The sequence below is a fragment of the Microtus pennsylvanicus genome, chromosome 13 (genome assembly GCF_037038515.1).
Source record: "Microtus pennsylvanicus isolate mMicPen1 chromosome 13, mMicPen1.hap1, whole genome shotgun sequence".
Taxonomy (NCBI): domain Eukaryota; kingdom Metazoa; phylum Chordata; class Mammalia; order Rodentia; family Cricetidae; genus Microtus; species Microtus pennsylvanicus.
In genome coordinates this window covers 5111405-5126130 of record NC_134591.1, presented here as the reverse complement: position 1 = coordinate 5126130, position 14726 = coordinate 5111405, and the positions used below count along the sequence as shown (strand labels likewise).

The following is a 14726-nucleotide window of genomic DNA, read 5'->3' as shown; positions in this document are numbered from 1 at the left end:
AGAACGTATATCAGCTCCCCACTAAAGGGAATTCTTTACCCTCTACAGAAAGTCATTTTCTTAATTGGGCAGTTCTACACACACCATGGCATTGTTATCTTTCAATTCCCATAACTTTCACCCTTTGAGATATAAACTGCCACTTCCTTTTACTAGATAAGGAAACTAGAGTTTAGCAGGGTTACAAATGGCCAATAACTGAGACAATACCTAGAGAACGGGAACAATTGGCCTGAGATGAGGTGTACCCCAAAGCGCCTTCTGCTTTCCATGAGCACACAATAAAATTGTAACAAATAATACGCAAAGACATTAGGGAGATGTGAACCACAGCTTGCGTTAGAGAAAAATCAAGATCATGGCTAAAGGTGATTTTCCTATTTTCTCCCAATGTGTATGGAGACTACTTTGAGACCACCTGCAGCCTACAGATACCTGGAGGAGACAGAGCCTCAAGTCAGACACAAGCCTGACTAAATCCAGTGAACTTTCCACTGAAAACACTGCCAGTCTGAGGACAGCCTCAACAAGCTTGCATTTAGATGGATCCCCATTACCACTGACACCGTGGCAGAACAGAGTTCAAACACAGCAGACAAGAAAGATGCTGGACTAATTACATAAAAAGTTAACTAATTTTAACTAGTTTTATTTTTCCTTTAAACTCTTGGTAGAGTACCTAACCTCTAGTACTTAACAACAGAAGGAATGAATCTCCCTGTATTGCTCCAAAAATGACAAAGGAGAAAGGTCAAACTAATCGATTGACTGTCATTTGCTTTTCTTCTACGTCAGAGCCGAGTACAGGCCTCAGTGAAGCTCATACACATGGACAAACGGGCACGGGCGTTTAAACATTAGCTAGCGCCTAGAAAGGAGCAGAAAGACTTTATTAGCACACTTGTGGCTGGGGGGAGGACACAGCTGAGGGAGGTTCCAGTTCTCAAATATAAGCCTAAAAAGCATGAAAGTGGGGGAAAAAAGAGGCCATTTCCAAGGGCTGGAGCAGTAGGGCAGCTCCCGACAGGCAATCTTCTGCAGCTGGAGAAATGTCTACTAGTGAGCACTCTGGCAAGCGGGCCAGTATTCTCTTACCGTTCCGAGACACAGACGGCATTTTTGTTTGTTTTCTTTTGCTAAGCAAACTATCCAGTTGCCATGACTGATAAGCGGGAACTAGATTACCTTGTAGGTTCCTAAGTTTGCAGAGGAAGCACAGGGGTCATGGGAAGGACAGCACCCAATCTGCAGCTGCAGCCAGACCACACCATCAGATTACCTTGTAGCCTAATGGCTTTCACAAAGTGTTCTACAGGTTCCTAAGTCTGCAGATCTCCAGTGTAGGTGCTCGAGCTGGGACAGAGCCAGAATGCCCAAGTCCTGCCTGCACTGTCACTCCCAGCCCATGCCCCTTGGCCCAGTGCTGCCCTGGGATGTGTGGACACTTGGTTTCCCTCCCTTGGTCTCAGTTTCCTCAGTTGGTAGATCACTACTCACTCTAGCTTTTCGTACTACAATTTTTACAAAAAGCACAAAGAAGGAGACTCAGTTTTGAGCAGGATGCTGGTGATGCTAGGCTGATTCTGTTCAAATACACGTGGGTGTGGGGATCTGTTTATCTTTACATGATGGTATTCGGAATTGCATCTTGAACTAGATAAAATGCTACGCTGTCAAAGAACACAGTACAGATAGGAAAAAATAGCACAATACAACCCTTTGTCTTCTGAAATTCATATTTAATTAAAAAATGAACATCAGTGATGAAGAAAGTTATCAATTAGTTTAATGCTTGATAAAACAGAAATAAATTTCAAAGTCAAATAATATGCACTCACTTGAAGAAAACAGTTACCTAACGGATTGTTCATCAGTAATGAAAATGGATGTGTCAACCTTCCTGCATTGTTGGTTATTTTTCTGATAACTCTTAGCACACATCAGAGGAAAGAGTACGAAATGGTATGAGACCTAGAGGGAAAAATGCCAAATTTGCTGGATATGTTAGCATGTTTGCATGTTCCCATCTGCCTTGGCTATGGCATAGTTCTCACCTATGAACTCCTTCACAAAGCAATTTCTAGATTGACGTTTTCAACGCTATCCGACTAGGGTCAACCCATCCTCTGGCACATCTGCAATGAAAAGACAATCCATGGTGGCAGAAATCCCCCAGCCAAGAGGCCCTGCTTCCCAAAGGGACTGTGTGTCACTTCTGGTGGCACTTAACGACTCAGTCGCACACCATGCTAGAGATCTATCACTGAAGGGAGGGGCTGACCCCACGGAGCATGCACACGGACACAGCCGGAGTTACAGTATCACAGATGACGCATATTATAATAGGTAGGAAACGGCAAACTAGGGAGGAGCAAAATCAACGTCGATTCAATACCAGTACAAATCTCAAACACAGGGGCAAAGCGCTACAGTGGCCGCCTACTAAAGCCGTGGAAACGTCTAACTTGTAAGCAACTTCGGCTAACAGCATCGTCTCTCCTATTTGGGAAAGGTACCTGTTAAAGCTCTAAATTTAGGCAAGAGGGAAAGAGGATTTGGGAAAGGGGAATAACAGGGAAAGAGCACTGAAAACTAGAGTTTCTACAATTCTAGAGCAATCTGGCTAGAATCAGGACATAGGCCACGTCTACTCCACAGTACCATCAACAACCAGGGAAGGAAAGGGAAGGAAACTCAGTTGGGGGAAAGAAGAAACTGGTATCTCTCTTCTTTAAGGAGTGGAATATCTTCTCAGATGGTAGCTGTAGATCTTGACGCAGTGATCCCAACAGTCCAGGACCAGCAGCTGCCCCTTAGGCGTGAGGGCAATGCCCACTGGACAGGTAAGACCCTCTCGAATCAGAACGCTGTAGCCCCCACCCTTGGGAAAGTGGAGAATTTCCTTGCGGCTGCTATCAGCCACAATGAGGTCACCGCGAGCATCCACACACATGCCAGCGATGCAGCGGAAATCCTCATTTTCCGAGAAGAAGTGACTGATCTGCCGGCCCAGCTGCCCGTCAGGGCCCACGGAGCCAATGGAGAAACCACCCTCCAGGTGGTGTTCATTCTGCCGGTTTTCCACGTTGAGACCCAAACCCTGGGTGAAGTAGACGGTGCCTTCGGCATCACAGGTGACAAACTTGGGCCTCACAGCACTGCAGAGACAGCTGTACTTGACGACTCCTGCTCCTCGGTCCACCGTGAAACACCAAAGCTTCCCACCTTCCACGTCAGTCACCACAAACTGGCCAGACGGTAGGGCTGTGACGCCCCACGGTTTGCTCAGCTGGCTCCTGTGACAGGCCACGCAGTGGCCATCCAGGGTGTAGACTTTAAGGGAGTTGTCATAGCTGTCAGTCACACCGATCAGCCCATGGCAGTTCATGGCCACTGAGAGAGGCGTGAGATTGGGCAAATCGGCTCCGAGGAAGCTTAGCACAAAGCTGTCGATGCCGCTGGGGCTGCGGCGGATCTCCTTCAGAAAGCCTTTGCGATTGAACACTTGGATGCGATAGTTGCCACGGTCAGCGACCAGCACCTCACTCTGACTGGTCACGTAGAGACTGACTGGAAGATTGAACATGCCTGGGGTGCTACCCTTTGCCCCCATCTTCTTGAGAAAGAGACACTGCTGGATACTGGAGCCTGCCTCAGAACTCCGCTGCTTGGCAGGGGAGGCCCTAGGGCTGGCAACCACTTCCTCAGGGCTCATGTCCACTTCTCTAAAGGTGACAGAGGCGGAGGCAGCAGATGCTGTTGCCCCCTCCATTGCCCACGAGTCTTCCATGTTCACTGTCCGGGGTTTCTTCACAGCCTGCCCGATCTGCAGAGGCCCGACGTGCCCTACTTTAAGGAGCTCCACATCTTGCAGGGTAAGCTCCCGGGGCAGGCTGGCAGTGAGCTCCGGCTCCTCCTCGTCTGCCGTCTCCTCCAGCAGGGCTACATCAGCCTGCTTGATCTTGGCTAGAAAGTAGTCACAGCGAGACACGGCCTGCACCTCTGCGATGTTGAGCAGGTAGCTCTGTTCCTCTACCACCTGACTGTTGGACTTCTCAACCTCGGCCAGAGAGCCTGTGAAGAACTTCCGAGAGCGGGCTAGCTCTTCCTGGACCCTGCGCTCTTCGTGGCCATACTCTTGAAGAACAGCCTTATACCTTGCCTGAAGGTCCCTGGAGACACCTTCCAAGGCTACCTTCCGCCTCTGCAGCTCTCCCGTAAGTTCCCGTAGGCGAGTCAACTTCTCCCCGAAGTCCCTCCGCCGTTCCTCAGCCGCCTCCTTGACAGGGAGTGTACAGTGGCCAGGGGGCTGGTGATCTGCCTCCCGGCAGGGCTCACACAACACCAACCCACAGCTTCTGCAGAACTGTCGAGGCAGCCTCCGGCCACAAGCTCGGCACATGAGCAGACCTACGGCCTCACTGAGCCCCGCTGTGTCGATGATCTTCAGCACGGTCAGGTTATCCGTCAGCTGAGTCAGGCTGGTGATGCGAGTAATCTTGCTGCAAAAGGGACAGCGGACGCCGTTGATGCTACTGGCCAGGAGCTTCTCCAGGCACTGGCGGCAGATGGTATGGCCACAGTGCAGCAGCTTGGGCCGCAGCTGCTCTTCAGTGAAAGACTCCATGCAGATGGGGCATTCTAGCACTTCCCGGAGAGCATCCAGGTTCAGATGCGAAGCTGCTGCTGCAGCGGCCATGGCTCTTCCTGCAAAGGTTCCTGCTAACACAGCCCAGAGCCGAACAGCTCAATATTCATGCCCCAGGGTCAAATTCCTGCTAAAGAGAAAAGCAAACCATTATTCATTTGTCTACTGCCTATGTAAGTTAATCCTGCCTATACTATAGTTATAATCATCCACTTAATCATTTACTTATCTAACAAATGTTTTATTGCAGTCAAGGTGTCTCAGGCAATGGTGAAACACAGAAAAAAAAACATTAAAACATTATGTATGAGCAAATTCAGGGAGGAGCCAAAACCCCCTAAAGGTCAGTTTCCCTATCATCTATAAAATAGAAATGACAGCATCTATCTTACATGGTTATTGGAAGGGTTGAATAATACAATATACAGCAGAAACGCACAGACCGCAGAGACAATCATGTGCAGGTCCACAGCACTTCAGTGGGACAGTGGCTAGTGATGGAACCTGACAGCTGAGGCAGGCTGCTCACAGGTGGTGCTACCTGGAAGATTAAGTCTTGAAAGCAACGAAGCCATGAGATGTAAAGGTATTTTAAGCAAAGAATACTGTGTGAGTTTGATGTGGAAGACTTTCTATTCTGTCATAGGGTTTATGGTCTGTGATGTTTATGGGCCAAGGAATTATTCAGAGAGAGAAAATGCTGATGACTAACCCTAACCCTTGATCTAGAAAACTTCAGGTAAGGAAGTCGCAGACTTTTCATTTGTCTGTCTTCCTACCTAGCCACCCCCTGCAGCCTAGGCATCACATACAAGACACTGAGTTTCAGCATGCATATCCTGCCCTGCTTTAGAGACAAGATAGGAAAGTTAGGAATCGAGGCAGACTCAGTCTGATAGATACTGAAGGAGACTCGTTCTTACTTAAAGGAAAACTGAATGTTAGAGGCTGTAGCACTTACTTGGGCCTGGAAGAACACAGAAATGAGATGGGAGAAAAGGCAGCTGGAAGGGGGCTTGGCCTCAACAAAGCCGAGAGACCAAATGGTAAGCGCTAAGTTCTGTCTACTGGGGGGAGAGCAGAGAACACTCGATTTCTCTATATTTAATTTTCTGCATCTGAAAACTGGAAGCAGCACACCCTTTACTGGGTTCACGGAAGGATCAGATGAAAGAACACACTACTGTGAGTGCACCAGGAAGGCCCTAAGTGAACTCTGGGTCTCTCTTAGCCTCGTGGTAAATCTGCAGAATATACTGGGAGCCATGAAAATGCAGAGCGGTACTGAGGATGATTAGCGATATTCAGGGCACAAAGTAACCTTCTTGTGAAAGTCAAATAGGAAATTCATTGAGGGGTCTGCTGGGACAAGAGCTCTGCAGCAAGGACATGATGTACACAAGGATGAGAAGGCTGTCTGTGGGGAGGGTCAGAGAAACCAGTTTAGAAGCTATAGCGAGAGGCCCACTTGAGGCAAGTGAACTGGGGACGGGTAGAAAAGCAAAAACACTCAGTGAGATGTGAAAAACAAGAGGCACAAGGGAAGCAGCAAAGTGCAAAAGATGACCAAATATTCAGGCCCAGCTGATTTGAAAAGCAGTGGTTCCTCATCAGAACAGCTCATTCCTGGCTTAAGTAGCACCATGTCACCCAAGCTGTATCGTGAATATCCCTATTCTTCCGTAGACATACTGCTTATGAAACAGACTGCAGTCTTATGCCCTTGTTGACTTACACCTAAAATTAGAATGAATACATCCAGCACAGTAAGGCACATGAATAAGCCTTTCTTAGGTGCAAATCTTATCTGCAGTCTGCTGATAGGCAACTGGCCATTAAGGAGGAAGAGGCAATACGGGGGTTAGCTTGGTCTAACAGACAGCAGCTAGGTGAAGAAAGCCCCATCCACATCATCAGCTTTCTCCAGGAACATCGGAAGGAGCGGTTAATGGAAACACAGCAGACACAACATTTGCCTAATACCAGCTTCTCCTACAGAAAGTCCCTCTATATCTAGGCACCTCACTGGGTACCCTAGGACCTCCTCTGTGCTGCAGTGTGGTCCACGCTTATTCTCACCTAATCCTCACTGGAACAATGTAATGTGGACAAGATTTTTATTGTCCCACTTTACCAATAGAAAACTGAAATTAAAAAAAAAAAACCTGGTTCAGAGGTCTCAGTTCAAACCTGGCAGGACCTTCTAGAACAAATACCTTTACTTATTTTTAAGCTAATATTGCTTCCAAGATTTTTCTAAAAAGCTCCCCCCAAAAAAAACCAAATTGCCATTCAATATTAACAAGTGCTTTTGCCCGCACTCTAAGATACACTGCCTTTCAAACACATACTTTTCTGCCTGAAAATGGAGCAATCATCTGCCTCTAAGATTTAGACAACACAGAGTGGGTTAAATCGATTTATTAGCTGGGGGACCCAGTTCCACACTCTTTCTTTGCAACCCGTTACAGCTAAATCCATGCCTTGACAAAACAACAAATTACGGGTAGCATGAACCTTAAATGGTCTCCTGTGGGTATCACAAACTGTGAATGCTGAATTCTCAATTTGGATCTGGGGCAGTGCCACAGAAACCCCAATAGAAGCCCTGACTCGGGATCCACGCAGCCTCTCAGTCCTGAACAGTGGCTTTTTTTCTGTCCTGTCATCTGGGACAACAGACTGAGGGCAGCATTTGGTGCATGGATCCCAAGCATGTTACCTTACATTGTGCAAGGACATCTGTTCTTCCTGGAGCTGGCACTGCAGACCAGATTGCTAAACAAGTCTGCCAATGTGTAAAAATACCAGCAAATTATTTCCCCAGATTTCTGGAATATTACACTACCTCTTTCAATTCAAAAGCTTTTTGCCCGTGTAAGCTACCAGCTTTATAAAATGAGTTGACTATGCTCACAACCAAACAAAAACTATTTCTCCAGTCCACAGCTTCACCAGGTTCTCCAAAAAGATGTCCAAAATCCATGGCCTGAAGCTTCCGGATTTGGGGAAGCACAAACCTGAAAAGTTCCTGACTGCTTCTATTCCCACCATCACAGACATGGCTGTCACTCAACCTGACACAGAACCAAAAGCCGGGCCGACCGCGACCCAGCCTCTTCTCCAGACGGGCCTGTCTGACCACTGTTAGGATAAGAATGGATCACAGGGAAGCTCAGTTCGATTCAGCTTCCTGAAAAGGCTATTCCCATGAATGAAACTCCTCACTATGCCCAGCCTTTAGGTGTGCTGCGCACCTCCTGCCAGCTATAAAACTCTGTAAAGTCAACACACTATTTACAATCTTGGCTACCTCCACAAGCCCTTGAACAAATTTCACATTGTTCACTGTACCCCAAAGTCTTGCCTTTCCACTTTCTGTAACTTCAGTTTACCTTGTTCCCTCGCCCCCTCACCATAATGATTTACCCTGTCCATCCCAAGCTGGCGCCAGAACATCTCACGACTATAGAGCTTGTAAAGCTGGATCTGTTCTCACAGATCTAAGACAGCCGGCTCCTCTTTTGACACCCCTGAGTTTTGCCAGTCCATCAAAGAGGTAGTTGGATAGCAGGAAAAACAAAGAGAAGACATATAACAATCCTTGAAGTCAGACAGAACTAGACAGAATGTTAGCACTATCACATATAGAATGTGGGACAAATGCTAAGTTACCTAACCTCTCTAGGTCTGGCAAGTTATTCCATCATCCCAGGCCTAACAAATTATTTAACCTCTCTGGCATATATGTATGTGTGTGTGTGTCTGTCTGTCTGTCTGTCTATCTATCTATCTTTCTTTCTTTCCATCCATTCATGAGAACTAGGAATAATGCATATAGATACTTATGTGGTAACTGGTAGGCAAGCAATGCCTTTTCAGTAGTTGATGACAATAACTATTAACGTAATTCTGTTAGCAATATTAAGAATCATAACCAGTACTTGCATTCACAAATAATTCAGTTTATAATCTGTATTCTGAAGGGAAAGAAGACCTGCCCTCATGGACTGCAAAGGCATATAAAAATTAATAAAAAGGACTGGTCAGATTGGGAGGGATTTGACTGAGAATGTAGTCTAGAAACTAATGAGTAAATTAAATCACAACTTCTGATCAAAATATAAAGTGCAGGAGCCCTTTTCGTAATTAGCAGAGATGAAGTACGAAAAGCTAGAGTGAGTAGTGATCTACCAACTGAGGAAACTGAGACCAAGGGAGGGAAACCAAGTGTCCACACATCCCAGGGCAGCACTGGGCCAAGGGGCATGGGCCGGGAGTGACCGTGCAGGCAGGACTTGGGCATTCTGGCTCTGTCCCAGCCCGAGCACCTACACTGGAGACCTGGACAAGTTACCCTCCTCTTGGCTTAGCTAGGAAATGGCCTTTTACGGCGGTACCCCTCACAGGGTAGGGGTAAGGAGACCGAGCACAAAGCACTTAGGCAGCACAAAGCTAGGCACAGAAGAACTTTTATTAGCAGGAGCAGCAGGAGCTACTGCCTGCCAGAGCAGTACACTCCTCAGACTGTTTAGGAAATAAGCCTTGCAAAGGCAGACTACACCTAAGGCTACCGACACCCCTTCAAGCCACTCAAACTCAGCCTCCTCGGAGATTGTCAACTGATCTCAGAAGAAAAACGTAAGAGCAGAACCAAAGTATAAAATCCACAGTCAGTGCTTGAGTCTCTGTATAATGGCATCCTTTAGAGACCTTCATCCCCATACCCCACTTTGTTCTCCGGGGGTTTAGGCCAGAAGCAAAACTGAAGAACTTTAAAAGTAGATCTTTGCAGAGAGAGCAATTACTACTAGTCTAGCCCTGTGCTTGGGGCCAGAGAGAATTTTTACACTAGATGTAACTTTTTTCCAATTTAAACACTAAACATAAAGGGCAAACACACTCACATGGTTTGTGGTCTTCTTTTTTTCTTTTTGAGACTTATCACTTCCTTTCAATGACGGTATTCAAGCTGTACTTCCTCCTTGTGTACTTTTACCCAGTTTTAACCAATTGTGAAACTGTCTCAGTGCCACAGAGGCCACCCACTAACAAAGATTTCCAGCACACACGGCTACCACCTGCTACTCCCCGAGCTCTGGCAGTGGAGACAAGTCTGAACCTTAGATTGAGGGCACTCATGATAACCTGCAGATAGCTAAGATCATATCTAACTGCTACCTTTTGGCAAACAAGGAGTAATGCGTGCCAGGCATTTTTTGTACATCACATGTATGCTCTTAACTGTGCGAAGGGCGTGTTATCCCAAATCCCAAGTAACGCTCAGAACAAAGTAACCTGTCCAGGTTCTCCACCCACGGTGGTAGGCAGCAGAGCAGCACCTCGGATGCCCACCTGTGAGCACAGTGGCACCTCACTCCACCCACTCAACACGTTCCACTGCCAGCAAGACCAGACAACTGTTCCCTCCAGGCAAAAGCCGGCTATGAGCCTGGGAAATGCAGTCAGGAATGATTTTTAAATTTTGCTATTCTATCAGAAAGGCACAGTGCAGTCTCCCAAGGGTACCACATCTGCACACACAAGAGAGAGCACCTCGCAAACTCTCCGTGACTTCTGGAGACTCTCTCTGGACACACTCTCTCTGGCATGGGGCCCGGAACTGCCAGAAGATCCCGAAAACAATGGCGTCACATAGAACTGAGTTTACATGCCAGATTAAGCATTTGTTCTATGGCTTAGGATATATCACTTGGCTTTTTAACTTTCTGGCCTATAGAATGAGGAATACCGTTTAGACTGTCAGCAGGATAACCAGTAGGCTTCATTGAGAGCACGTAATTTAATCAGCACTCACGATAACTGACTGTGTTTTTATCCGGAGCCTGACCATCAACAAGCTCATTTCAAGGCTAACTCAATCCCTATCAGGCATTTTCCCAGGCGATGTGTGCTGACAGTCCAGCTAAGTCTTCTGCCCTCCGCTCCTGTTTGGTTTTTAAAGCTGGCTTCAGTAATGTTGTACCTGGTTTTGGAGTTGATAAAGGTAATCTACCCATCTGGTCCAGGGACAAGATACCCAAGAGAAGCCAGAGCAGTAGCTGCTCTCCTTCAGTCTCCTGCCTTCCGCTGAGGCCCCACTGAGCTGTTCTGTCAAGCCAGCGGCCTCCTTATCTCAGCTTGTAGCTCCCTACACCTCATCTTGCCTAACCCCAAGCTCCTTCCATTATCTTTCCACAGGCTCTGGTGTAAGAGCAAACTAAGAACAAAGTGCAGGACTTCTCCTGGTCAATGAGAATCATCCACTGCAGCATACGGGGCCACCCCCTTTCCATTAGGAACAGCTGAGAAGGGAAGACGTACTGTGGTGGGGATCTACACGGCACTTTCCTTCTGCCGGTGTTAGTTATGTGGCCTTGGACCAATGACCTCCTAAGCCTTAATTTCACCTGGGCGCTGGGCATAGTAAAGCATATTTAGAAGACTATAATGAGAAGACAGTACATATAGAATCTTTTACAGCGGTAGCTTTGAGCGCTACTGGGCACCAGACAGTAAGCGTCCTGGTTTATTTCACTAAGTTCTCACAACAATCTGATCATGTAGGTCCCTAAAGGGCTAGCACTGAGAGATCAAGTAACTTTAAAAATTACAGAGCGGGAAGAGAAAGAGCCAGGATCTGAACTCAGAGTATCTGAAGCCAGGTCCCTCCACTTTGGCATAATTGCATTTCAGGCTAGACAATGCTTTACTGATAGGGTTATTATCTAGAAACCAATAGCTCCCACACCCCAACTATGACAACTGACAAGGTCTCCATTCAGACAGTGTCAAATCACCCGTGGCTGAGAACCATTATGGCCTGTGGCACAGGCTACAAACTCAGCACCTGTGAGGCTCAGCCTTGCTCTCCCTCTTGTTTCTCTACCAGTCCTAACACTTTGGCTCAATACCTTGGAGGACTTAAACATCTCTCACAGCTTGGGGGGCAGGTGACAGAAGACCTTAGTTTCCTGCTTCATTTCCCCTACTCCTTCCCTTCTTGCCTATAATGGAGGGCCTGCAAGGGGTAGGGGCTGGGCCAGTCAGAGTCAGTGCGACAGCAACGCCTGTCTCAGGATAAAAGGCCTTTAGTTAGGAAGAGGAAGGCTCTGCCCTTCAGAGAATGTCAAACTCTCCTTCAGGATCTCTCAAGACTTGTGACTTATTCCCAAACCCATGTGTTCTCCTAAATCCTGCTCATTCGTAATAGTTTATTTATGCATTACTTTCGGGTCCCTGGGTCTCCAGAACACCCCCTTGGTTCAATTACGCAGAGACCAAAACAAACAAACAAACCAACAAACCCCCCTTTCGTAGCCTAAGAACCAATTGGCAAACTACAATCTAGTTACAATATTCACCCCATTCCCAACCTGAATCCCCAATCTAGAATGCAACCTTCTAGACTGTATGCTACAACCTTGCAACTCATCAATTACTTTTGTGTTCACACCCCTCTGATATTGCATTTATTCAATCTACTTTTTTCAAATTCCCACATCTACCACTCGTGTATGCCAGCACCAAACTCCAGCCCTCCTATTTCTGACTTCCTTCGATCTGAGAACTCATCTGCATTTTCCCCATCTTGTGCCACCTCCAACCGCCCCCCCCCCCCGTCCTGCCTCACGTGTTGCCTCCAAGCCTTTGCTGCGATTTGCTAACTAGATGCTGATTCCCCTGGGAACTCACCCCTCAATCTCGCCCAGATTCTACTACAGAAATCCTTTTCTCTTCAGCAATTAGCTTTTTTCCAAAACCCTGGCTGTTCTGATCTTTGATCTTGCTTTTCTATTCCACCGATCGACTCAAAGCCCCTGAGATTCTGCCCACCAACCCCCAACCTATTTCATCCATGCCTCCCAAATTCCTTTCTACTCCTGATCTCTCCAGGGATTTCAGATCCCCCCCCATCTCCCACAGGCTTCACACCGTCTCTCCGCAGGGCCCCCATATTACCTCATACCTCCCTAGATGCTGCAACTGCAAATCTCCTCAGCCCCTTTGCTCCCCTCCCCCAGCTGCATCCCAGCCCCTCCGAATCGCTCCGGAGCCCATCCCTCCCCCACCCAGTCCCCGCCACTCCGATCCAGTCCCCCAATTCTGCCTTTCAATCTTGGAGCCCAGCGACCCACCACAATCCCTGGTCGCAGACCCTGCTTCCCTCCCACCCCTACCTGACCGCCCGCGGCTCCGACGCGAATCCACCGCTGCCAACCCACACGCCCGCCGCCCTTTTGCGCATGCGCCACTGTGCACTTCCCACGTCGGCCGGCCAATTCGCAGGACGGCCTGTCCATCACCGTGCCCCGCCTCCCCGAGGCATGCTGGGGCTTGTAGGCCCTCAGGTCCAACGCTCGCGGCCCAGCTGAAGAGAAAGGGGTGTCACTGGAAACAGAGGCCATCACAGTTTGTGCTCCAGTTTTTTGCCCTGTCTCAGAGTCTAAACCCCGACTGTCAATGCTGATCTCCCAGTAGTCATCTACAGAAAGGCCGAGCACCTCGCAGATACGCCTCTTTGTACCTCAGCTTGGGAAGACAAACACACTCCTTTCAATGAGCTGGTCCTGGGGCTAGGTATTTCTGCCGTGACACAGCCTAGTCGCTGAACACACTGCGTTTAGGAAGGAGGTTTCCTTTGCCAAGTAGTGTGAAGGCAGCAGAGGTTGAAACGGGCAAAGCCCTGCACTGAACCTTGTCAGGGGGGAGGTTTTGTGGCCTCTGGGTCCTGAAGGTAGTTTGGGGACAGGTCTGTGAACAGATTGTTATGCCCAAATCCGCGGAGTCCCCACACAAGCCAATATGGAAACTGAGTCCTGCATGTAAAAACAAAGAGCCTTTATTTTAATCAAGTTTGCAAACTCAGTCTCTCCTCATGTCCAACGAACTGGAAAAATTGGAGAGCCCCAGCTCAATTAGAATCGGGGTTTTATAGTAGTAAAGGTGAGGGTGAGGGGGTCTCTGAGGTTTAGGACATCTGATAGGCTGACATTTATCTAGGGATGTCCTGGTGAGGTGCACTGGCAGGTGATCCTATCTACAGCAGTTGGAGTGTTAGGCATTTCCTTTGAATGGTCTGTTCTTGAGTATGGGTTGGGTAATTCAGCTTGTGGTTCCTCTTGCAGCCAGGCATTGCCTTAGGGTAAACTAACGAGACTCAGACCTCTTAAATTTATCAAGGGCCTAGTTCTACTCTGGCAGGTGATAATGGTTGGAAGTAAAGAACTTCCTTTGGGTGACCTGTCCATACTTAGCTTATCATGGCTGGCCCCCACATTTCCCCCTTCACAGCAGCGATGACAATCTTGGGTCCTGCTTGCCCCTGGTTTTAAGGAGGCATGAAACTACTTAAATTAATTGACAACTCTCGACCTAGTGTATTACCAGGTACTATAGGTAGCTGTCCTGTCCCCCATGCCAAGGGGTTTCCCCTTGTCTCAGCCTTTCAACCTATTTTGGGCAGTGAGCATGGGGACAGCATGCTCCCTTACCACAACTACTTCAAAGCTGACATTTGGGGTGTTTCTTATCCAGGCCCAAGCAGGTTGAAAGCCAAAGGTGGGGGAGACATTTAGGCAATGGGGGCACTCATCAGACTCCATTAAAAAAAAAAAACCCGAAGCATTCACATCAGCTGGACTGGTCCACATCAGCTTTCAGGAAGTCCAGGGCTCAGCGCCATTCAGAGCAAGTTGTAGTCAGCAACTTAGATGCATCTGCCAGCCAAATGGAAGCCTATTGAGATAAGTTTAAACTAGGAACAGAAGTTAAAATTCATTTACTTAAAGAAAAATCCATATTGTAAAAAAAGAGCAGACAACGGGCATCTGTAACAGAAGGAACTGACTCATACCTTCGTGTCCTAACTAAACAGTTGGCTATAGCTTTGTGAAAGAATCTGGATACCTTTTGCTATTAAACTGACATTATAACTTTCCTAGCCATCAATACTATCAGAGATTTCAGAGGAATAAATAAAGTATATCTGAGTACAGTCCAAATAGTTTTTGAATCTATTAAAAATGACAGGAACCAGAGTGCATATACAGTTAGTCATACCCAGGTCTCCATAGCA

The 14726-nt window shown here is 47.5% G+C and overlaps 2 protein-coding genes across 10 annotated transcripts in view; one reads left to right on the top strand and one right to left on the bottom strand.

The window, feature by feature from the left end:
- Positions 1–14726, top strand: part of Astn2 (astrotactin 2) — a 997088-nt gene that overhangs the window by 748097 nt on the left and 234265 nt on the right. The window lies entirely within an intron of this gene.
- Trim32 (tripartite motif containing 32) lies at positions 1719–12890 on the bottom strand. 5 transcript variants are annotated; one of them, XM_075947018.1, is made up of 3 exons: positions 12829–12876; positions 6814–6904; positions 1719–4778 (listed from the first exon to the last, which is right to left on the bottom strand). In XM_075947018.1, the coding sequence occupies exon 3, from the start codon at positions 4697–4699 to the stop codon at positions 2732–2734; it is 1968 nt and encodes a 655-aa protein (XP_075803133.1). In that variant the 5' UTR covers positions 4700–4778; positions 6814–6904; positions 12829–12876; the 3' UTR covers positions 1719–2731. The 5 variants fall into 5 exon arrangements, with proteins under 5 accessions (XP_075803133.1, XP_075803134.1, XP_075803131.1 ...); XM_075947019.1 differs by having other exon boundaries at positions 1719–4775; positions 12829–12852; XM_075947016.1 differs by lacking the exon at positions 6814–6904 and having other exon boundaries at positions 12829–12890.